The 25,232-nt window shown below is 36.2% G+C and overlaps 2 protein-coding genes across 3 annotated transcripts in view; one reads left to right on the forward strand and one right to left on the reverse strand.

Annotated features, from left to right (window-relative positions):
- The window catches only part of LOC141283608 (A-kinase anchor protein 7), a 286,494-nt gene that overhangs the window by 226,530 nt on the left and 34,732 nt on the right, over window positions 1-25,232 (reverse strand). The window lies entirely within an intron of this gene.
- tmem200a (transmembrane protein 200A) lies at window positions 7,496-22,200 on the forward strand. The gene is made up of 2 exons (XM_073816915.1): window positions 7,496-8,030; window positions 18,932-22,200. The coding sequence occupies exon 2, from the start codon at window positions 18,950-18,952 to the stop codon at window positions 20,441-20,443; it is 1,494 nt and encodes a 497-aa protein (XP_073673016.1). The 5' UTR covers window positions 7,496-8,030; window positions 18,932-18,949; the 3' UTR covers window positions 20,444-22,200.

Here is a 25,232-nt window from a genome sequence, read left to right on the forward strand (position 1 = left end):
CCAGTTTAACCATGGTATTTGTAGTAAAACTGTGATTATACAAAAAAAAAAACGTTACTACATTTTACTATAGGATTACTAAAGGATTTGTGTATACTTTCATTAATTTTTCTTCATTTTTTTTTAACTGTAAGGCCTTAATGATTAGATTTTTTTCTACTGTTTAATAAATTTGTTTCGTCAGATGTCCATTTTCCACAAGTTGATATGATTCTTCAGGGTCTTAATGAGAAGTCTATAACATACTTTGGTTCAAATTTCTCAATGCTAGTGCAAAAAACACTCTTTTTACCTTGTCAAAATCAGCCCTTTTTAGAGCGAGCTATTCTGTTGCATGTTCCTTTAAATGCTAATGAGCTCTGCTTGCCCCGCCCCTCTCTCCCATGGGATGATGAGCCGTAATGTTTACTTTAGCCGCATTTAACCACGTTTAGCCGTGAAACTTGTTAACTAGCACATTATTAAGAAAGGCCATTGCAAAGATGCATATAAACCCTTATATTCACTTCTGCTGTGGGTGAAGCTGCATCACGAATGATTTGCACAGACATAGATGCATATGTAGATCGGGATCGGCGCTTTCCTTTCAGAAACGAAGACAAGACATTCTTGTCTTCCTCTGCTCCTGAGTCACACAATGGCGATCGGAGTTGGACTGTTTCAGCTCGGTGAGGGTGGGGCTAAGGTAAGGTACAAGGTGCAACCCAAGGTACAACATGCACTTTGTCACTGCTATGCTGCAAAAAAACACCTTCATCAAGATTTCAACCATCTTTACTTTTTCTTACAATAACCTCTTCATGAATATTGATATTTTCAAGGGTTTTCCATGCCTTAAATTTCAAAAAGTCACATTCAAGTACTTCAAACACTTTAAGCACCTTGTATGAACCCTGTTTGCATTACCTTTAAAAACTGTAACAAACGCTCTGTTCCAATGGTTTAAGCTCTGTAGGTGTTTGTTGAGTCAGTGTGATCTAGTCTTCTAGGTATGTTGATGCAGTGACTATTTGCCAGTCCACTCCCACAAACACCTTTTTAAGAGTTTTATGTGTGTCTGTCACCTCCAAACCAGCCTGCTTTGGCACGTAACACGAGATATCGCTTGTGTACATGCCGGGGTGATAGAAGAATCCCCACGCGTGAAGGGTAATCCATCTGTGGTCTGAATTACCCTGATCTGTACTCACACATTATGCAACAGAAAACTGTTGGAGCAGTGTTCAACGCTGTCAACTAATGCTTTCACCTTACATAATCATACTCAAAATGTGTTCAAAACTGAGCGACGGCATGTATGTGGCCTGTGTTGTTCTCCAGGATGAATTTATGTAAGAAGCATGCATGCATTCCTCCACACTGATCGCATTTCTGGAATTCATGACTGCATCAGGCTTTCCTCAGCTGTCTCTTAAGAAGATCGTCTTTTCATGAATAATGAAATGAGAGAGCAAACACCAAAATCCTGCGTCAATGCAATGGTGGGATTCTTCATCTTTTTTTCCCAGCATGTGCAGAAAAGCACTCGTTAATTGAAGAACATGCCTATTTTTAGACTCTCTTTGACTATAGTGATCGCACCTACGCTGTCTGCAGTGTTAGATTCATCCTCCACTGCTCTTAAGACTCACGTCTCTATCCACCTCCTCTGTGATGCTGGCTGAATTATCCGCTTGTGTAGGAAATGAAGATGTTGTTGTAAGCTGCTCATGATGAGCACTCTAGAAGCTCAAAGATTTTTCCCCACAATTAAATGTATCATCATGTCATCTAGTCTTAACACTTTTCTGGTTTATTTCACTGAAGAAATGCAAATAATCTTTAACACTTCTAATTTATCAATCAACTTTATTTCTTTCCATGGAGCACAAAATGAGATGTTAGGAAGAAATGTCTAAGCTGCTGTTTTTTCATGCAACAAAACTAGATGGTTTATACCACCAAGCTCCAAAATGGATTAACATTATAGAAGTTCACTTCCAAAACAAAAACAAACAGATAATGTACTCACCCCCTTGTCATCCAAGATGTTCATGCCTTTCTTTCTTCAGTCGTAAAGACATTGTTTTTTGAGGAAAACTTATCTGGATTTTTCTCCATATAGTGGACTTCTATGGTGCTCTTCCAAAATGCAATTTAAATGCAGCTTCAAATGATCCCAGCCAAGGAAGAAGGGTCTTATCTAGAGAAATGACTTGTTATTTTTTTATTACAAATTTTATAGTTTTTAACCCCAAATGATCATCTTGTCTAGCTGTGCAATGTGCATATAGTCTGTGCATCTCTGGTTCAAAACAGTTAGGGTATGTCGAAAAACTGCCATCTCATTTTCTCCCTCAACTTAAAAAATGATTTCAATATCATCCTACATCGCTGCAGAAGCACCGACCCAGTGTTTGCAAAGTGAACATGCAATGTAGGGCAATTTTAAAGTTGAGGGAGAAAATGTGATGGGAGTTTTTCGACATACCCTAACTGTCTTGAACTGGAATACACAGAGTTTAGGCAGAGCTAGACAAGATGAGTGTTTGAGGTTAAAAGGTATATAGTTTTTTTTAAATAATCGATTAGTTCGCTAGATAAGGCCGTTCTTCTTCGGCTGGGATCATTTACAGCCACATTTGGGATCGTTTGAAGCTGCATTTAAACAGCATTTTGGAAGTTCAAGTCCACTATATGGAGAAAAATCCTGAAATATTTTCCTCAAAAAAATAAAACTATTTCTTTACGATTGAAGAAAGAAAGACATGAACATCTTGGATGACGGGGGTTGAGTACATTATCTGTACATTTTTATTCTGGAAGTGAACTTCTCATTTGAAGCACAACAGAAGTATCATAAATATCAAAAGCATCACTCTTTTCTAAAATTTTGCTACTCACTGAAATTTCAATTCTGGAACATAGCTCTCATCCAATGTTTTTCTCACATCCAAGTTTGCATATTGAAACTTGGCACGTCATGTTTAGTTGTGAGCTGGGTGGGAAAATTACCACTGTCACCAGCCAAAATGTGGGTAATTTTTCACAGGGGCGGGTAATTTTGCCTTATTTACAAGCCCAATGTGTCAGACAACTGGTGTTGGAGTGGTCTTTGACAATAAAATGCGTTCTTGTTGAAGTATTGTATTTCAGCATGTGACTAGCAAAAGCAAAAATGTGACCCTGGACCACAAAACCAGTCATAAGGTTAAATTTTACAAAACTGAGATGTATACATCATATGAAAGCTCAATAAATAAGCTTTCTATTGGTATATGGTTTGTTAGGATAGGGCAATATTTGGCCGAGATACAACTATTTGAAAATCTGGAATCTGAGGGTGCAAAAAAATCAAAATACTGAGAAAATCACCTTTAAAGTTGTCCAAATTAGGTTCTTAACAATGCATATTACTAATCAAAAATTACATTTTCATATATTTATAGTAGGAATTTTACAAAAAATCTTCATGGAACATGATCTTTACTTAATTTCCTAATGATTTTTGGCATAAAAGAAAAATCAATAATTTTGACCCATACCATGTATTTTTGGCTATTGCTACAAACATACCCCAGCGACTTAAGACTGGTTTTGTGGTCCAGGGTCACAAATGGGTTCTTGTTCACTTTACATTTTGGTCAGAGTTTAGTTCTTTTAATTTTTTTAAAATAAATCCACATCTGTCAAGATTTAATGCTTAAATTTAAAATTCTTGAATAAAAATGGTTTGAGTGGCTGGCGTGATGCATCCTGTTGTGCCAACTGTAAATATGTATTAGTAAGATTTGAGAGTCTCAAAAGTCAGCAAGATTATTAGTAAACAAAAAAAAAATGTAGTTCTTCTATCAATAGCTATTGTATTAGACAACCGTTGTGCTGCTTTTTGAAGCATCACCATCTTCTTTTGTTGAATGAAAAGCACAGCTCAGACTCTCTCTTTTGTGCTTCTTTTTTGGTTTTCTGTGATGGCGTAAATTTCATTTTAGATAAATTATTCTTTTGAAATGAGATTTTAAGCTTGTGTTCTTGATTATGAGGCAAATGGTTAGTGAATCAGGATTTAATCATGTAACCCCCTAAAACACTTTATGAAATTCTGTAAGTCTGCCACGTTAGAAAGCTCAAGCTCATTAAAGCCAGGTGGACTCTGATTGGATTTCGATGATTTTTATGATTCATCAGCTTACAATCGTTCCTCTGTGTCATTATGGTTATTGCTGTGGTGTGAACTTCCCCACTCCCATAAAGTAGAATGACAATTAAAACTTCATATCGTCCTTGCTGCGAACGGCCCATTAGACTGTGAGAGTGTGTTTGTGGATGTAATGTACTCACCTGAAACATCTGTTGTGATGACAATACTGAAAAACACATTAATACAGCAGGAAGCAGCATGTTGAAGCGCACTACACAAGCTCCCAGCTGCCTACGCTTCGCTTGAATAAAATATTCATCAGACACAGGCTATGTGATCTTGTTCATGACTCCAATTTTGAGCAGAATGCTTTCATGAATACCAAAATTGCTCATTTTAAAAAACTCCTTTCTTGTTTGAGGATATACATATACCCTTTGTTGAAAGCCAAAGAAACTCATCCCAGATGTGCAGTTTTCCTGCTGAGATGCATGCATGCACAGTTGTTAGAAGAGAGGACAAAACATGTATTTTTAAACAGGATTAAAATGCCAGATCTGCTCCAAGCAGTAGGTTTATTAGACATGTCTGACTCTTGCTGTATAACAATCCTTTATTTCCTAAAAGCTGGTTGCATCCCTGTTAACCACAGTGTCAATCAAATAAACAAGGGCCTTAGAGAGCTGTGTGTGGGTGAGCAAGAGCAAAGAGTGGAGCTCCAGACGCGAGTAGCACTTCTCCACAGCAGGAAGACACACACAGAGACAATTACACTAATTCATAATTGAAATTAAAACAGTTAAGGGTTGAAGCTGACAGCCCTGTGGGCAGACCTCCGGTGTGTAGTGTGGTTTTCACTTTGCTTGCTGTCAATTCTCTGTACTGTTTTGTCCCAATTTAGTTGTTTAGTCTGATGTCAGTTACTGGGTATAAACGCTTCTATACAGTTTTTTTTCCTGTTCTCACTTCAGTATTCGATATGTCACAACTTAACAAGCAGATAACAAATGAACCAAATAACACGTCTTTAAAAACTGTTAATGCATTTCAAAATATCTGATCACAAGAAAAGATGCAAAATTTAAAAGATGAAAAATAGCACGTAACCCCTGAGAGAGAAAGTGAGGAGAGAGAGATTATATATTTATGTGTGTGAGAGAGAAAAGGCCTTGTGAACTCAGCTATGCAGAACATAAACACAGGAAACCAGAGAGATGCCCACATCTGTAGTCTTTTAGATTAAGCATTTTAGTACATTAACTCTTTAACCACCATGTGCAGAAATAAAAACGCTGTAAGAACCATGTGAACGCACTGTGGCCTGGTCTAAACCAGGATTTGGTGATAGTTCAATTAGGATTTTAAGTAATTTTTATAAACATGCCTTAGGAACAAAAAACATTACTTTTGAGACAAAACAAAAACACTGATATATTTTAAGATCAGTCAGTGCAAGTTTCTTTCAGTTGAAACAGCTCAGACTTACATTTTAGTCTAGGACTAGGCTTAAGTCTTGTCTGTGAAACCAGGAGTGTGTATAAAATAAGAGGGGAAAATTCAAATTCAGTCTAATTCAATTCATTTCCCAAAGATTAAACAAAGTGAGAACTACATCTTTTTTTATGTAAACCCCATTTTATAATAAACAGTTTTGGTATTGATGAACTTCTAAAATGAATAAGAAATGTCAAAGATTTTGCACTGTTTAAAGGGTTCACCCAAAAATGAAAATTAGCCCATTATTTAATCATCCTCAAGGCATCGGTGTATACAACTTTCTTCTTTCAGTGAATGAAGGCCTCCTGTAGTGAATCGATGCATTTTTGTAAGAAAAATATCCGCATTTAAAACATAATAATCACTTTTCTCTAGCTTGCGCTTACCGTTGTACACATGGATGGTGCAGAGAAGACAGCAAAACAAAACAATGGTCATAAATTAGAAGTACAAAAGGAGGATTTGTAAGAAAAATGTCTGAGGATTTCAATATAAGCCAAGAGGAGACTAGTTTTCCTTTGCTGAAGTAAGGAAACATTGCTTCCTTTGCTCCTGTAAACAAACATTGGCTTTGCAAGATCAGCATGTGTGGGCGCAAACTAGAGAAAAGTGATTATTATGTTTTAAATATGCATATTTTTCTTTAAAAAATGCATTGATTCACTACAGGAGGCCTTTATTCACTTATTCACCCCTTGGAGCCATGTAAGGCCCTTTTTATTATGTATGGATGCGCTTCGTTGGGCTTCTTTTGGACTGTTGAACAAAAACACCCACCTACTACCATTATAAAGCTTTGAAGAGCCATGATAATTTAATGTAACTCCGACTGGATTCGTCTGAAAGAAGAAAGTCATAGACAGCTAGAATACCTTGAAGGTGGGTAATTCATGCGCTATTTTTATTTTTGGGTGAGCTACTGTAACCCAAGCCACTAGATGGTAGGAAAAGTTAAAAGTGCCTGAACAACATTAGTATGCCTGCAACATTAAGTACACTGTAAAAAAATGCTTTTCTTACTTAGATTTTTTTTGTCTTGTTTCCAGACAAAATATCTGAAAATTCTTAAATCAAAATGGATTTTCTAGACGAGTAAAAATTATTGTCTTGTTTTCAGAAAAAAAACGAGCCAAAATTAAGTGAGTTTTTGCTTAGAGTAAACAAAATAATCTGCCAATGGGGTAAGAAAAAAAAATTCTTATTTCAAACAGAAATCAAGGTTATTTTTCTTACTCCATTGGCAGATTATTTTGCTTGTTTCAAGCAAAAACACACTTAATTTTGACTATTTTTTTTTTTTCTGAAAACAAGACAATTTTTACTCGTCTAGAAAATCCTTCTTGATTTAAGAATTTTTAGATATTTTGGCTGGAAACAAGACAAAAAAGTCTAAGTAAGATAAGCATTTTTTGCAGTGTAACTGAGAATAAATTAAATATGAATTGTTGGATCCAAAGTGTGTGTCCTTGTTCCAGTTCACATCATCCAAATCACTCTCCAGCCAGTCCATCCATATTTCTATCTAATACAGAAAGTGACAGGGTTGCCAGTTTTTGGCACTGTAACAAAGATCATCTACTGCAATATAAAAAGATTTTGATGACAGTAGCTGTGGCTGTTTATACACCCTCTGCATAAAGCCTACAGAAATATTTACATCCTAGAAATGATCATATCAGCGTTTTTTTTTTTGGCGTCACATTCGTATCGCGTTTGCGTTTTTTTTTTAAATCCCACGCAAATTATTTATTAAAATTCGCACGCTCTCTCACTCTCTCGATGTCAGTGTGCGTCATCTGGAATGGCGTCACGTGGGAGTACAAAGGCAACGCTCGCGCTCTCTCCGTTACAAATGATTCGCGCCTCGGTCTCGAGCTCTCCGCCTCTTACTTCACAAAGAACGCTGGTTATGCTATTTACTGAAATATTCAGGCAAATATGAGTGAGTTTTACTTTTTGTCGACGCGAGCTCATCTATTCGAGAGGATTATTCAAACAGTGAAATCACGTTCGTCTTTGTACTGTTTATAATGGATTTATAGACTCGAAAATACGGTTTAAAAAGGAAACAAAGGAAAGAACGAAAGACAAACTTGTTCCTCTTTCGAGGTATTCCCATCCAGACCAGATTTTTGCGTAATAATCGTGAAGTTTGTCTGGAGCGCGTATCCAGCTGCTGGCGCGCGCTGGGCTGAGATGGAGAGGATGCGCGCGCTCGGATGGAAGTTTTCTCTCCAGAAATCCAAACAAAGAGAATCTCATCGAGCGGATTATGAAAGTACAGAAAAAGAGCCTTCAGAGCAAAGTACTGGCGAAACTGTTCTCCAATGTGAAGCGGAAATATGATGATGAGCGTGAGATCTACTTGTGCGTAATGGACACATAACATCAGGAGGAGGATCTCAGCATACAGGTGTGTATTATCGGTCAATAAAACATCAATGTTAAGCTTTATAATCCTTTAAATCGTAAACCAGTGAGTATTTGAATTAAGTGAAGTGGTTTTTAGATGACAGCAAACGCGTTTTCGTGCGTCATTACGAGCAGATTTTAAATGTATTTCTTTACTTCTGCCATTTTCTCAAGTATTTCATCTACTTGCATTGAAGTGGCTCTGTTTATCTGTTTATGCCACAGAGGAAATGTTCAGCAGGTTTTGTTAAAGGTCAGTATCTCTCCATCCGTCAGATGAGCAGATGAAAACAAGACCAATATTGGAGAGCATATGATCGATGTGATTGGGCCGCAGAGGACTTTATTACTTCTGCCTTCCACCCACCCACACACACACACATGTATATACAGTATACACACACACACACACACACACACACACACACACACACTGATCTTTGCTTATGAACAACAGATGATCGTGGGTAGTCATATATATTCATACAAGATTCTAGTCACCCTTAAGACAGTCTCTCAGTTTATATATGGACTGTCTCTCATAACAAAATGAAAAAGAAATGTATACATATGCATATGCATATACATATTATATAGCATGTTTTTGTAATGGTAAACTGAGAAGCTCTTTTGGTGTTTTAAGGATGTCCTAAATATATCTATACCACAAAAACATTTATTAGAGGGTTTAATACAGAAAATCTCCTAGTTGGAGAATTATTTGCTACATACACTGCAAAAATACTTTTCTTACTACAAAAATCATTGTCTAGTTTTAGGAACAAAAAAACAAAAAAAAAAAACAAGTCAAAATTAAGTGAGTTTTTGCTTAGAACAAGCCAAATAGTCTGCCAATGGTGTAAGAAAAATAATCTCATTTCAAACAGAAAACAAGATAATTTTCTTACCCCATTGGCAGATTATTTAGCTTGATTAAAGCAAAAACACTTAATTTTCACTTGTTTTTTTTTTTCTGAAAAAAAGAGACAATTTTACTTGTCTAGAAAATCCTTTTTGATTTAAGAATTTTTAGATATTTTGCCTGGAAACAAGACAAAAAAAAGTAAGAAATGCATTTTTTTTTTCCAGTGTAAGTAATTGTTTCCTCTTTTTTCAAACAGTTTTTAAGCATGAAATGAAAACTGTTCCTGTTTACTTTCTTAATCCATGGTTTGAGGCTTCCTATAGGATTCTGTTCAGTTGTTGTGATCATTTTGACAGTGTTACTGGCGATAACAGGAAGTAGAGGCTCTGACAGAATTGCTTTTAGAGGGTGTCATGACAGCTACGGAAAGCTCAGGGCCATCGTGAAGTTCCTCGCCACTGTGGTGCCCAAGGCAAGAGCTACATGCCTAAAAAACGACCCTGAGAAAGCTTATGAAACCACTCAAGTGTTACACTGCTACAACAAAACAACAGCTCACTGGCCTTTATATTGAGTGTAGTAATTGTATATGGCTCTGTCTTAGATTCATCTCTTTCTTGTGGTGTACACTCTCTTAAAAATAAAGGTGCTTCACGATGCCATAGAAGAACCATTTTTGTCTAAACACTTCCATAAAGAACCTTAAACATTTGAAGAACCTTTCTGTTTCACAAAAGGTTATTTATGGCGAAAGAAGGTTCTTCAGAATTTAAAAAGGTCAGAAAGAAATGGTTCTTTAAAGAACCTTTGACAGAATGGTTCTTTGTGGAACCAAAAATGGTATCGCTTGAAGGACCTTTTAAAGCACCCACTGCAAAAAAAATGCTTTTCTTACTTTCGATTTTTTGTCTTGTTTCCAGCCAAAATATCTAAAAATTCTTGAATCAGGAAGGATTTTCTAGACAAGTAAAAATTATCGTCTTGTTTTTAGTCAAAACTAATCAAAATTAAGTGAGTTTTTGCTTAAAACAAGCAAAATAATCTGGCAATGGAGTAAGAAAAAAATTTTTATTTCAAGCAGACAACTAGATTATTTTTCTTACCCCATTGGCAGATTATTTTGCTTGTTTTAAGCAAAAACTCACTTAATTTTGATTAGTTTTGACTAAAAACAAGATGATAATTTTTACTTGTCTAGAAAATCTTTCCTGATTCAAGAATTTTTTGATATTTTGGCTGGAAACAAGACAAAACATCTAAGTAAGAAAAGCATTTTTTGCAGTACCTTTATTATTAAGAGTGTAGCTTGACCATGAAGCTGCACGCTTTTACAGTATTTTTTGCAGAAAACAGGCTTTTCATTACAAAACTGGTGACATGCAATAGCTTTCTGTCCACAAAAATGTTTGAAATGAACTAAAGTTGGTGCACTTTAAAAGCAAATTCCAAACTGAGCCATCCAAAACACTTTATTACGGGCTGCATCTTCACTTCAAACCATGTGAACTTTGTTTTATTGTTTAAATGTGAAACACTTTCTGCAGACGAGTGCTAAAAAATATGGCTTAGACTGCTCTCTAAACCAGCATTTTCATATTGGATATAATTATCCCACTATCAAATTTTTCATCTGAATCTCAGTTATAAAATCCAGGGCTCATCTCTCAGTGCTCTCAGAGTGTTACCAGGCCCAAGAAATGGTTCATATTTCTGCCTGTTTTTATGTTTTGCACAGAGTTGAGTGTTCCAGCCTTACAAAGCAGTAGAGGTCATGAAAAGCATTTTTAAAAATGATTTGATAATGTTATAATCCTGATGTTTCCTTAAATCCTGTAATCAAAAGTGGTCGTCATTTAGATATAATTTAGATAACAGTCGTGTCTGCGGAACACATAATGCAATGATCTCCTTAATGCAATTTGATTTCTGCACTCTCACAAACACTTTCATCAGAACTTATTGAAAACACTATGAGTAACACACACTGAGACTCACTGAGCAGTGTAAACTGAGTCATTGATTATAATGGGAGTTTGGGTGAAAATTCAGAAATCAAATCACTGATAGACTCAATCATCTTTGCTCACATTCTGTATATAAAACGATCACAATAACAGACTGTTCACACTACTAACAGGAACCATGTAAAGTTGATCATTTAGTCACTGGCTTGATTCACTAATGCATTCATGCAGGGTTGCCAGGTCATATTTTATATGGAATAGGACCAAAAGGAGTTCCTTTATCTTAGGGAGACTATATATTAGTTTTCAAAAAAAAAAAAAGGCTGTAGGGAAGGTGGGTTTACATATTTTATTATTTATTTTAATGCAGATTGGTCATAAACACAGCTAAAAAGCTTCCTAACAAGGTGGCCATCCTTCACAAATCTATCTACCACATTTTTCACAGGTACAATGCAAAATGTTTCAGTACAAGCATTTTAGTCAAATGGAATTCATTCAATATTTCAAACTTTTAACCCACGGGAGAAAATCAACCCACCGCAACAGTTTAAAATCAGCCCAATTCTGTGGAAAAAAAGCTGATTTGGCAACCCTACATCCAACACAAGCTTCATCCAAAGCTATTTAAATACTCTTTATATTGATAGCGACTCCATGATGCGAATTAGAATGTTTGCGGAATACAGTCCCACGCAAGGCTTCATTACAAAAACTCGCACAATAAACGATGACTGTAGAAAGCAAAAGCCAAATCCCGGACATTTTGGGCGATTTAGGAATCCCGGCCCAATGCATTTTTTTTTAAAGTCCAAACGGACTTAGTCCACTGTATGGTCTACCTATGGTCACCTTACTTTATCTTTAAACTATTCTAAACTCAAATTGTATAAATGTAGATAGCTTCTGACCCCCTTCCACATCCAGTATTGTTCCAGTTTTGTCTTGTGTTTTTATTGGCATTTTCTTAAGCTACTTTAGTAGTTATGCCTGTTTCACACTACAAGTAGCAGTATTGTTCCTGTGTACTTGGGTGCTGGAAAAATCCATGCAACTCACATGGTGCTGATGCTGAACAACAGAGCATTGCCATGTAGCAAGACTATTAAATAAAATTTGAACTTTGAGTATTCAATGAATTTAAGATTTAAAAAATGCACATTGAAGTGTAAAAAACTGTGCATTATAGTATTCGAGGTGCCAAGACATACAGACCAAAATGATTCAGACACCAGATATAATTTTTTAGATTTTTTTCACAAGAGGGTGCAGGACATTATAGTTCATTTATGTAAGACAGGATAGCAAAATAAAGTAAATTGTGACATATTATACCCAAAAAGTCTTCATATTGTAGACTACCAGTACCAAATTGATAAAAAATTGGGACCAAAAATGATTCAGACACCAGATATAATTTCTGATATTTTTGGGTGCAGGACACTATAGTTCATTTATGTAAGAGAGGATAGCAAAATAAAGTAAACTCTGACATATTATATATAAAAAAAATAAAAAAAAAAAAAAATCTTCATATAGTAGACTACCAGTACCAAATTTATAAAAATTGGGACCAAAAATTATTCAAACATTTTGACCTGACCATTTTTTGCTTGAGTGTTTTTTTTTCTTCTTTAATTGCTAATGTGACCTTTTTTAAGCCATAGACTGAGCAAAATTAAGCATTGCTTGGTAATTGTGCACTTAAATTTAACAGCTAACAGCTATTCAACCTAATTCATTAGATACATTTCTATCAAAGTCTAATCTGATTTAAATTAATCTGACAGAAGATTCATTTGTTCTGATGCAGAGTTCTTGTCATATTTTATTACTATTTTCTAAACTATAGTGAATAAACTATGAGAATGTGAGAAATGTATAAGGTGTCTGAAAAAATGTTGGTTTGACCGTAAGGCAAAAAACGCATTAAAATAAGCTGAACATCCTCAACAGGCTCTTTTCCTTTGTAGAACCACTCTAACAACCACCTTGAAAAGCCTAGATATAAGAGGTAGCCTAATTTTCCAAATGTGATTGCATTCTAATCCTGTAAATCTGGGACAGGGAATGAGAAATGTGAGAATTGTTTAGTCTGTCATCCCCCTTCAATTGTGTGTTACAGACCTCTGGCAGACGAGAGCAGAATTTCTGTAAAAAACGGTTGCTATAGGTGTGACATCCCCCACAAAAATCAAGTTACAAGTCAACGTTGCCTTGTTTTAGCACTTTGTGAAATGCTCCTCAAAGTCCTCAAAGTCAAAGTTCCTCTGTAGCTTTGAAAACCCTTGCCTAAAATAAAATATCCATAAAGAGATAACGAGCGATGAATGTTTTTGTGCAGTCTGTGGAACACATGTTTGAAGATCAGATGTTTGAAGCTGCTGATAAACACACAGGCAATTAGTAACGGCTCACAGAGAGTTAAAGCATTCTTTAGAGCTAAGTACCCGTTTCCAGACTGTAGCAGACAGCAGATGACTGTTGGCTATGAGCTCATAATGTGTGCTTTTGTTCTCATGTTTGTTTATATAATCTCCACCTCTTCTATCCTGAAGCTTCCAACTCTTTTAACGTTTTGTGGCTTTGTTTCCTCTAGTAGAATAATAACTTTGTGTGCATGCAGTGGATTGCACTACTCGCCTTGTGATATCAACAATCATTGTTGACATAACATGAATTATAAAAACAACACCAAGGCCAGCTAATTACAGAGCCTTAAGCACCACCTGTTTAGCGATTAGACAAGGAACTAATAAAGATGGATGTTTGCTTGAGGCAAGACACTGCAGGTGAATAGGGTAAAAGCATTAATAGTTATCACCTTACTTACCTAGTTAATTGATTACATTGATAATTGCAAACATTTTTTGTATTACAAGTTTTCTAAAATGTTAGGTTTAAATATGCGCTAATTTGCATACATTTCTAGTACAAAAATCTATATTTTTGACATATTAGAGTCAAATGTTTTTACATTTTGGGATTTTGGGTCTCTTATATTGTCACTGTACAATTCAGAAAAAAACTTGGGGGGAATAAAATGTATAAAATCAAGCAAATTATATATGAACAAATCCCTCTGTAAAACCCTTCAGAATATAGACTGGAATAAAAATGTAAAGTTTGGTGTGTGTAAGTGCTACTGAAGTGGAGATTCATGACTCAGTGTAGGAGAAAAAACTCATGGCCTTTAAAAATATGGATTGTAATTGAGATCTTTTGACACAAATAGAAAAAGTGCTATAAAATAAACACTTAACAGTGTCTTCTGGGTGTGTTCGTTCACTAGTTTGAAAAAAAAAAAACACTTTATGAAACTCCAAAAAGCCCAACATCTCAAACTTGACAGGTGCATGAAAAAACAATGGTTTTGCCTGCAGTGTCTCCCCTTAATAGATCTTTATTCAATCTTTGTCTCGTCTCCTCCCTAATGATTTTATAGTGGACTGGCCATTTTATCTTTTAAGTCATCCATTCATTTTTAGAAAAGGTTGGAAGACTCCTCTTGCTATTATCGACATCCCTTTCCCTTCCCTTTCTCTCTCTGCCCCCTGCTACCGATATTTGATGAGTTTATCCAGAGAGTCAACATCACAAGAGGAAAACACCAATACCTCTTCCTATTATCTGAATGTGTGCGTGTGCTTGGTGGGTTCACCTTCAACCTCCAGGATCTGATTAGTTCATTTTGCTCCTCACTTCCTTTGACTGATTGATCAATTAGAAATGACCACTAGACGAAAGCTAACCTCTTATGCCTGTAAACTGTTTTCGCTGTTTCATCTCATAAAATCTGAAAGACAGAAATGCAGCTCAAAAGTTTGGGATCAGTAAGATTTATTTTATTTTTTTTACGATTTTTATGATTTTTAAACGATCTTTCTTATGCTCATCAAGGCTGCATTTATTTGATCAAAAATACAGAAAGACCTGTAATATTATATGAAATATTATTTCAATTTAAAATAACTCTTTTCTATGTGAATATATTTTAAAATGTAATTTATTCCTGTGATGCAAAGCTAAATTTTCAGCATCATTACTCCAGTCTTCAGTGTCATGATGATCCTTCAGAAATTATTCTAATATACTGATTTATTATCAGGGTTGAAAATAGTTGTGCTGCTTAATATTTTTTCGAAACCTGTGATAACTTTTTCAGAATTATTTGATCAATAAAAGGTTAAAAAGAACAGCATTTATTTAAATTAGAAAGGCTTTCTAACAATATACACTACTGTTCAAAAGTTTGGGGTCAGTATTTTTTTTTTTCAACAAGGATGTGTTAAATTAATGAAAAGTGATAGCATAGGTTTACATTTTTATTTATATTTTGAATAAATGCTGTTATTTTTAACTTGTTATTCATAAAATAATCCCAGGTTCCTAAATATTTGGCAGCACAACTGTTTCCAACATTGATAATTCTAATAATAAATCAGCATATTAGAAAGATTTCTGAAGGATCATGTGACACTTGAGACTTGAGTAACAGCTGATGAAAATTCAGCTTTGCATCACAGGAATAAATTATATTTTAAAGTATATTGAAATAAAAAACAATTAAATTATATTGTAATAACATTTTGCAATATTAATGTTTTTTTTCTGTATATTTGATCAAATAAATGATGAGCATAAGAGACTTTTTAAAACATTAAAAGTCTTACGGCTCCCAAAATTTTCAGCAGCAGTGTAGGTCATAAAAGTTTTGTGTCTCTTGCTTTAAATTTCTACTGATGGTGATTGGAGAAAAAAATAGCCTATGACACTGGAACAGGACAGAATCTTGCGGGAGTATGACTGAAAAATCCTTGTAGACTTATGGGCTTTTGCATGTGGGAGTGTGACATTGTTAAAGTTGTGGATGTGAGTGGGACAAAATACAATATTTTTCAGAAGCTGGCTGGAAAAAGAAAATGTCTTATGGCTGTAAAGAAATGTAGCAACTTGGTGCATTAATACAGAATTCAACTGCACTCTTAAAAATAAAGGTGCTTAAAAGGTTCTTCTCAGCAATGCCGTAGAATAACTATGTTTGGTTCCACAAAGAACCATTCAGTCAAAGGTTCTTTAAAGAACCATCTCTTTCTTACCTTTTTATAACCTGAAGAACCTTCTTTCGCCACAAATAACCTCTTGTGAAACAGAAAGGTTCTTCAGATGTTGAAGGTTCTTTATGAAACTATTCAGAAAGGTTCTATTAACTATTAAAAAAAGCTTCTATGGCATTGTGAAGCACCTTTATTTTTAAGAGTGTGATTGTGATAGTTGAGTCAGGAGTGTACTGTAATATCAATGACTACACTGAAATGCTTAACCAAACTGGCAAAAGTGAGCTCACTATAAAAAATGCTGCTGTTTATCTTGTGGGCATTTTGGCCATTGTTTGAAGGGGCTGTTTGAGGAAAGTCAGGAAGCAATAGGACAGGAACAAGACCTCAAGTCAGGACTTAAACTCAGGTCAGCCAAAGCGTTTCTGCATGATGTCAGTGTGCTGCCCACAAGGCTGTGTCTCCAACACAAATATGTGGTTTAAGGGTTTACTTGGAAATCAATAAATAGACAGCATAAAAAATGGTGTAGGACTGCACATGTGTAGGATCCATCCAAGTCTATTGACCCCCGCGGAGCAGTGAGCCTTGGGGGATTTCTATATGAAAACTGTTAATTAACATGCAGTATACCAATCTTTACAAACAATAAAGGCTCACTGTGACCCAGTAATTTAGGCTTTGTTTGTTTTTTTTCATGCTTCAGTTTACTTGCTCTTTCCTGAAGTCAGACATAGCTCTAAAAATAAGATTTTAGTAAAGAATACTTAACATATTTTAGATTTGATAAGATAATTGATTTATGTGTTGTTTTTGTTGTGTCCGCATACTTGACTGCCCTTGGCTGCCAAAATCACATTGCCAGACTTGGCTTTGTACATATGCAGCCATTCTTGGCTAATGCTTCAGTGATTTATTTATAGAGTTAAACAGTCAAAGGGTAATTTCATCATTCATTTCAAACTAGCATTTACAGTGGTAGAGGGATTAAGACATGAGCTATTCTTTAACAAATCTCCACCATTCCCAATAGTCCAAAACACACTGCATGATTTGACATTCCCAGACGAAAGGCATCATGAAACAATCATGGCGATTTCTGTGAATGTGGCTCGTAAACCATGGTCCTATGTCTAACAGTGAGTGAGTTTCAAAGACAATCGCTGTCACGGTCTTGTGACCAAAGATAGCCTACAATCATTTTCTAACATTGTCAGAAATTCAGCCTGATCATCGCAGGGTGTGTTTGCTGCCACGACCCATGTTTACTGCATGTAGACTGCTTACCTGAAGCTCTTATTCCTTCCTATTTTTGCGGCTTCCACTTTTTTCAGCACACATAAAAACTGCAACTGCCAAAGCCCTAGCACATGCTGATGGCGTTTTATTTTTCTACATGAAGAGAAAAGACTGTCAAAGAAATGATCAGTCTATAATTTTAATGAAAGGTTTATTTGAACAGTGACAGACAGTACTTGGTGGCAAAACCCTTGTTGGCAATCACAGAGGTCAGACGTTTGTTGTAGTTGGCCATCAGGTTTGCACACATCTCAGGAGGGATTTTGTCCCACTCCTCTTTGCAGATCCTCTCCAAGTCATTAAGGTTTAAGGTTTGGGTACTTAAACCTTCAGCTGCCTCCACAGATTTTCTATGGGGTTAAGGACTGGAGGTTGGCTAGACCACTCCAGGACCATAATGTGCTTCTTCTTGAGACACTACTTTGTTGCCTTGGCCATGTGTTTTGGGTCATTGTCATGCTGGAATACCCATCCACGACACATTTTCAATGCCTTGGCTGAGGAAGCAGGTTCTCACCCAAGATTTGACGGTACATGGCCTCGTCCATCGTCCCTTTGATGTGGTGCAGTTGTCCTATCCCCTGAAAAACAGAAAAACAGCCTCCGTGTTTGACGATGGGGATGGTGTTCTTGGGGTCATAGGCAGCATTCTTCTTTCTCCAAACACGGTGAGTTGAGTTGATGCCAAAGAGCTCGATTTTGATCTCATCTGACCACAACACTTTCACCCAGTTCTCCTCTGAATCATTCAGATGTTCACTGGCAAACTTCAGATGGGCTGTACATGTCCTTTCTTGAGCAGGGGGACCTTGCAGGGGCTGCAGGATTTCCGTCCTTCACGACGTAGTGTGTTACCAATTGTTTTCTTGGTGACTATGGTCCCAGCTGCCTTGAGATCATTGACAAGATCCTCCGGTGTAGTTCTGGGCTGATTCCTCACCATTTTCATGATCATTGAAACTCCATGAGGAGAGATCTTGCATTGAGTTCCGGACCAAGAGAGACTGACAGTTATTTTCTGTTTCTTCCGTTTGAATAATCACACCAACTGTTCTAACCTTCTTACCAAGCTGCTTGCCGATGGTCTTGTAGCCCATTCCAGCCTTGTGTAGGTCTACGAGCTTGTCCCTGACATCTTTGGACAGCTCTTTGGTCTTGGCCATGGTGGAGAGTTTGGAATCTGATTGATTGGTTGTTTTTGTGGACCAATGTCTTTTATACAGGTAACAAACTGAGATTAGGAGCAGTCCTTTTAAGAGAGTGCTCCTAATCTCAGCTTGTTGTCTGTATAAAAGACACCTGGGAGCCAGAAATCTTGCTGATTAATAGGGGATCAAATACTTAATTCACTCATTAAAATGCAAATCAATTTATAACTTTTTTGAAATACTTTTTTTGAAATACTCTCACTGTTCAAATAAACCTACAATTAAAATTATAGGCTGATCATGTCTTTCATTGGGCAAACAAAATCAGCAGGGCATCAAATAATTTATTAAATTCTATGAGTCAATAGTCTAATTGCATGTCGTACTCAAATTTACTAGATCCTTGTCACACAGTGTGATCAGCAATGATCTTACAGGATTGCTAAAAATAGTGCAGGGTCTAGAAGGCTTAAGACCTAGAGTTTAGCTTAGAGACCAAAGATAAGATGCTTGAATCAAGACTGAAGCCTCCAGCTTACTTTAACACTTGTTTATTCTTTTATTTGCAGGCTTGTATTGCCATAGCAATGATTGCAACAGGTGGGGTGATCACGGGGCTTGCAGCATTGAAAAGACAGGACTCCACCCGCTCTCAGTATCATCTGCCACTCCAGAGCCCCACCCCTGCACCTGAGAAGAAATCCACCAAGCGTAAACCTAGAGCTGATGTAGTGGTGGTGAGAGGGAAGATCAGGCTGTATTCAGCCTCGGGATTCTTCCTGGTTTTGGGAGTGCTGATCCTAATGGCAGGCATCGCAATGGCTGTTCTCGGATACTGGCCTCATAAGGACCACCAGAAGGCACCAGAAAGCAAGTTGTCCGTGAACGATACGCAGGTTGGCCGAGAGCAGGTGGGCTCCATCGCACAATTCTTAGAGCAGCACCTGCATTCAGAGAAGATGAAAATGTTGGGTCCTTTCACAATGGGAATTGGGATTTTTATCTTCATCTGTGCTAATGCCATCTTGCATGAGAACAGGGATCGTGAGACAAAGATTATCCACATGAGGGACATGTACTCGACAGTCATAGACATTCACAGTCTGCGGATTAAAGAGCAGAAGTGTACAAACGGAGCCTATGTGGGGCCCTACGCAGACACAGAGATACGTTCCTTCGGTTTGGACAGCCAGTTTGCCTCCCGGCTCGCGGCAAACACGCTTATGTCTTTCTCCGGTCACGATGGGGATGCCCGATTCTCTCGCAGAAGCGGCTCGGGAGAGGATGACGAGGGTCTGATGAGCGAGGCCAGAGGTGGATTAGGCCTGTTGTCGCCTACCTACAAGGACCGTTCTGAATGTATCTTTGGGTTCCAGGATGAGGGCATCCGTCGGTGGGAGGACAAGCGTGGTGCGCTCAAGAAATGCCAAACCCGCTCCATCGTCTCCTCTTCCATCAGCGCCTTCACGCTGCCTGTCATCAAACTCAACAACTGCGTCATCGACGAGCCCGACATCGACAGCATCACAGAGGACTTAGAGCAGAACAGGGTCCACTCCAGACCTCCGTCAATGGAGTCGTTAACAGTCCCTGTTCCCGAAGTCGCCAAAGCTTTCAAGCCTCCAGGCACCCACCTGCTCCGGAGCAACTCAGCCACTGAATCCCCAAGCCCCACATCGTCCCATTCCTCACTGTCTCCTGGATCCACCAGTGGTAGATTCTTGTCACCTGGAGCAGCGCGTAAAGACTTTGGCTCCAACAACTCCCTCCACATGTTGTCAGCCCATTCCAAATCTCTGGATTTAGAGAGAGGGCCCACAATGCTGACAGTCCAGCCTGAACAGAGGAAACACCCTAGCTGGCCCAGATTGGACCGCAGTAATAGTAAAGGATACACTAAACTGGAGAACAAAGAGGACCCTATGGACCGGCTAATAGTACCCCCGGTGGCTGTGAAGAGGGATTACACTAAAAAGGAGAAACTTCTTATGATCTCCAGGTCTCACAATAACTTGAGCTTTGAACATGATGAGTTTATGAGCAGCAGTCTGAAAAGAGGCACCTCAGAGACTAGATTTTAAAACTGAGCTAGTGTCAAAAATCAATCTAGTGGCTTCTGGCGTTCACATTCCACCTGCAATACAGAAGACGGTTCTTGCTGGGTTTTTTTAAATTAAGGCCTTTGAACGGAAGCTCAGTTATGCTGCTTTTTATGCTGCAGAATGGGTAACACTGTATTTTGATGGTCCCCTTTGACAGTAAGTAACGTTGCACCTACATGTCAACTAACTCTCGACTCTCTGCTTAACATCTGCTAACTCTTTATTGTGATGGTTGCACAACAGACATTCTACTGACTTAACCTTAAGTAACCTTAATCCAATTATTGGTTTGTAAACATTTGGGATGCGCCCGCAACATGGTTGCAGAAAAGCCAGGAGAGCCTTTTTTACGGCTAAAGAATTACACAGATACAGTACAAAATACTTTAATTTAAAAAGATTATAAATTATATTTTAGATATCATTTTCAAAATGTTCTCTGCATATTACAAGAGCTTGTCACCCACAGTTTATATCCCACACTTCTGGCTTTTATTCACTAAATTAACAAACTCACTAGTTTTGTTAAATCGAGTTATAAAGTCCGAATTAGGAGATACAAACTTGTGTTTGTAAGAAAAAAGGTCTGAATTGTGAGATAAAATAAAAAATGTTATGTAAAAATGTTAATAGTAATAGGTTTAAATAATATTGAGGGCCTGAGCACCGATGGTGTGAGGACCCTATTGGAATTGCTCAGTTTATTATTATTATTATTATTATTATTATTATTATTATTCTCCTAAATGAATCACATTTTTAAAGGGCCTAAACATGCCCAAAAACTCACAAAACTTTGCACACACATCAGAACTGGTGAAAATGTACATCTGATATGGGTTTCAGAAGTGGGTGTGGCAGAATGGCTCGATAGCACCACCTATATACGTTCAGTGGTGAGCGCTTTGAGCTATGCTTCACATACATGCACAAAAATTGGTACACACATGTAACACACTAATACCTACAAAAAAGTCTCTTGGAGCAAAATCCGAAACCCAACAGGAAGTTGGTTATTTTTAATTTTCTCAGCAAATTGTGTAATTTTTGGCATTTTCAGGCGTCGTATTTCAACAAACTCCTCCTAGAGATTTATTCAGATCAACACTAATCTAAAGCCCCTTCTATATTTACTATATTAAAAGCATACTGCCCACCATACACTGTTTTCATCCATAATATGTCCGTTTAAATGAGTTTAGATTCAAATGGCTTCTTTGACGACAGTATTCTATACAAATGATCTGCATTCCGATTTTGACATCAAAAGACACTAAAATGTTTTTTTTCTCTTATTTAATGCATTCTACCCATTTATCTCCACTTGTTACCAGTGTTTTTCTGCAACCACTATGCGCACAGCTGCAAATGTTTATTCAAAATTGGTCTTTAGTCAACAGAATGTGTTAAAGTAACCATCAAAATAAAATGAAACCACAGAATGATATTTTACCATGACTCTGAAGTAGAAGCTGCAGTGGTTAACACAAGTATGGGTACAATTCAGTTACTAACAGGTTAGTGAAACTTGTTCAAATGTGTTTGTAGTGTTTTGTTAACATTCAGAAAGGATCTATTGTCTGTTTGAGTACAGTATGTGTGTTGTACCAGCACTGGTAGTTATTTTACTTTCAATTATTTATTGTTTAAAACATGCACACACTGATATTTTTGAAGAGGAATTATCTATGTATAATTTATCTGTTTCTCAGAATAAACACAACCTTTCCAGATAATGTTATTCTGTTTTGTGTGACTAGGTTGATTATAACAGACTTATATTAATGGGATAGCTCACCCAGAAATGATAATTCTGTCATCGTTTACTCATTATCACATTCTTCACAGTCCGTATGCTGTTACTTTCTTTTGTGGAATTTTCACACAGCTCTTTTTCAGACAATAACAGTTTGTAGTTACACTGTGAGTCTCAGAAAAGAATGACCACGAAAAATAGTCAAATTATTAATATGAAGTAGTCATATATACTATTCAATGTAAGCTATTCTAATTGCAACATTGCAAAAAAGGCTTGTCTTACTTAGTATTTTTGTCTTGTTTCTAGTCAAAAGATCTAAAAAAAATAAAAAAAAATTAAATAAAGATGCATCTACTAGATAAGTTCTAGATCTAGTTTCCAGGGGGAAAAGTTTGCTTAAAATAAGTTGAATTATCTGCCAGTGGGGTAAGTAAAAAACTCTTGTTTTAAGAATATTTTACCCACCCTTCTTTTTCCAGGGGGGAAATCTAAATTAAGTGCATTTTGCTTAAATGTCTTATGTCATTTTTCTTCTCTAGTGAATGCATCTTAATTTAAGAATTTTTAGAAATTCTGACTAGAAACAAGACACAAATACTAAGTAAGATAAGCCTCTTTTTTGCAGTGTATATTCTTCTACAAGCTTTATGTGATGAACAGACTAAAATTACGTTTTCATATTATATATTTTCATAAATGTAATTTAATGTTTTTTGTCCTTTTTCAAAAGAAAAAATGTATGAAGATTTCTCAGATTTCACCCTTTTGTGATTCTTCAAAAAAAAATAATGTGCATTTTTTTTTCTCATTTAAGTCTGATGATCTGTTATAATTAAAAATACAAAAATATCATTTTTCAGCAAATCTGGTAATCTACAGTAAAATACTGTGAAGAAACATGAACTCAGAGGGAGAGATTGAACTATAATAATATAAAGCCCAACCGAATGTTACCAGCCAATGGGGTAAGCAAAAAAAATCTTATTTTAAAAAGAAAACAAGGTCATTTTTCTTACCCCATTGGCAGATTATTTTCCTTGTTTCAAGCAAAGACTCACTTAAAAAAAAGACAATTTTATCCTTCTTGATTTAAGAATTTTTAGATATTTTGGCTGGAAACTAGACAATAAATCTAAAGCATTTTTTGCAGTGCATCATTACCACAAAATTAAATGAAATGCATTATGTTTTATGTATCTGGCAGCAACCTTGCACTGCAAAAAAAGAGACTTACTTCATCTTACTTATTATTCTAGTCAAAATAGCAAAAAAAAAAAAAAAATCCTAAATTAAGATGCATTTGCTAAATAAGTTAAATGGCATAAAATAGTCTTATTTTAAGCCAGATGCACTTCAGTTAGTTTTTCCCCCTGGAGCGAGTAAGTAAAATACATAAAACAAGAGTTTTTACTTATAATTTTATTATTTTAGGCAAACTGCACTTAATTCAGTTTTTTTCCCCCTGGAAACGAGACTAAATATCTTATGTCATTGTGCTTATCTAGTAGATGGATCTTAATTTTAGTCATTTTGACTAGAAACAAGACAAAAATACTAAGTAAGATAAGCCTTGGTCTTACATTATCAGTCCTAAATTCCTTGCATGTTGGCGTTTGCTGACAGTAACAGAGCCCTACTGTCAATGTGAAAGTGTCTGGTGAGAACATTGAGCAGCGCTTGTGTTCATCAGGGGAAACTCTAGGAGTACCATGGGAAGTGCTGCCAAATTCTGCTCCCAGTCAGTGAAGATCCATCTGGAGTAATACGAGCAGTCAGGGTGTGACTGACAATTCACTCCATCCTGTTTCCATGGAAATCAAAGAATACGGCATATTACCGCTTGTGTTTGGTTATATTCTCCAGGACGCAGCCACAACGTTCACACATTGTTATTTCTTGATATCGCTGCATCATAACATGATAGACTTACTGTGGTGTTGTGTGTTCACAGTTAATACTCTGCAGACTCCCTGGAATAACAGATTCTAAAGTTATAAGATTTTATAAAGATGAAAGACAGCAAATTTAGACATCTGTTTTGTTAACATTCTTTCAAACACGTTGTATTGTGAAAAGTGGCATACAAATAAACTTGGCCTGATAAAAAATGTTTAGCATTAGGGTTCCCCATTAGACATGCAATACATATTTCTTATATATACACACATGTGTGTGTATTTATATACAAAGATATTACAAACAGACATTATGTGAACACAAACTTTTATTTTGAAAGCAATTAAGTGATAAATCAGCTCTAATTACAAATACTTCACTGCAAAAATGCTTTTCTTACTTAGATTTTTTTGTCTTGTTTCGAGCCAAAATATCTGAAAATTCTTAAATCAAGACGGATTTTCTAGACGTGTAAAAAATTAAGTGCATTTTTGCTTTAAACAAGCAAAATAATCTGCCAATAGGGTAAGAAAAATAATCTTGTGTTCTGCTTGAAATAAGATTGTTTTGCTTACCCCTTTGTTTTAAGCAAAAACTCACTTAATTTTCATTTGTTTTTTTCTTAAAACAAGAAAATAATTTTTACTCATCTAGAAAATTCTTCTTGATTCCTGAATTTTTAGATATTTTGTCTGGAAACAAGACAAACCATCTAAGTAAGTTAAGCATTTTTGCCATGTTTAATTTTATTTGATGTATTTTTTATTGTTGTGTAAACACAGTCAACTTCTACACTTCAACTTTTTACACTGAATGACAATGTAACATTATTTCAACCAAATATTAACATTTTGTTCTTCCAAAATGGATTTGAAATCTTAAAAGTAGACACTTTACTTACATTTCGTGTTCTTTCTATGGACAGAAAATCACTTTTGTAAATTTCTTATGACGTGGACATAATGTCTTTGACCTGTGTACATTTATAACACTATACTTTGTATCAAGTTACAAATAAACTGTGGTGCTCTCCTATTCATTTTACCCAACTATGATGACTTCCGCTGTGAGAAAGGTCCATAGGCAGAAAAAAAAAAAAAATTCATTAACATT

Source organism: Garra rufa, chromosome 13, assembly GCF_049309525.1.
Source record: "Garra rufa chromosome 13, GarRuf1.0, whole genome shotgun sequence".
Lineage (NCBI taxonomy): Eukaryota > Metazoa > Chordata > Actinopteri > Cypriniformes > Cyprinidae > Garra > Garra rufa.

Coding starts and splice junctions, on each gene's coding strand:
- tmem200a (XM_073816915.1), top strand. CDS start 18,950: ATGATTGCAACAGGTGGGGTGATCACGGGGCTTGCAGCATTGAAAAGA.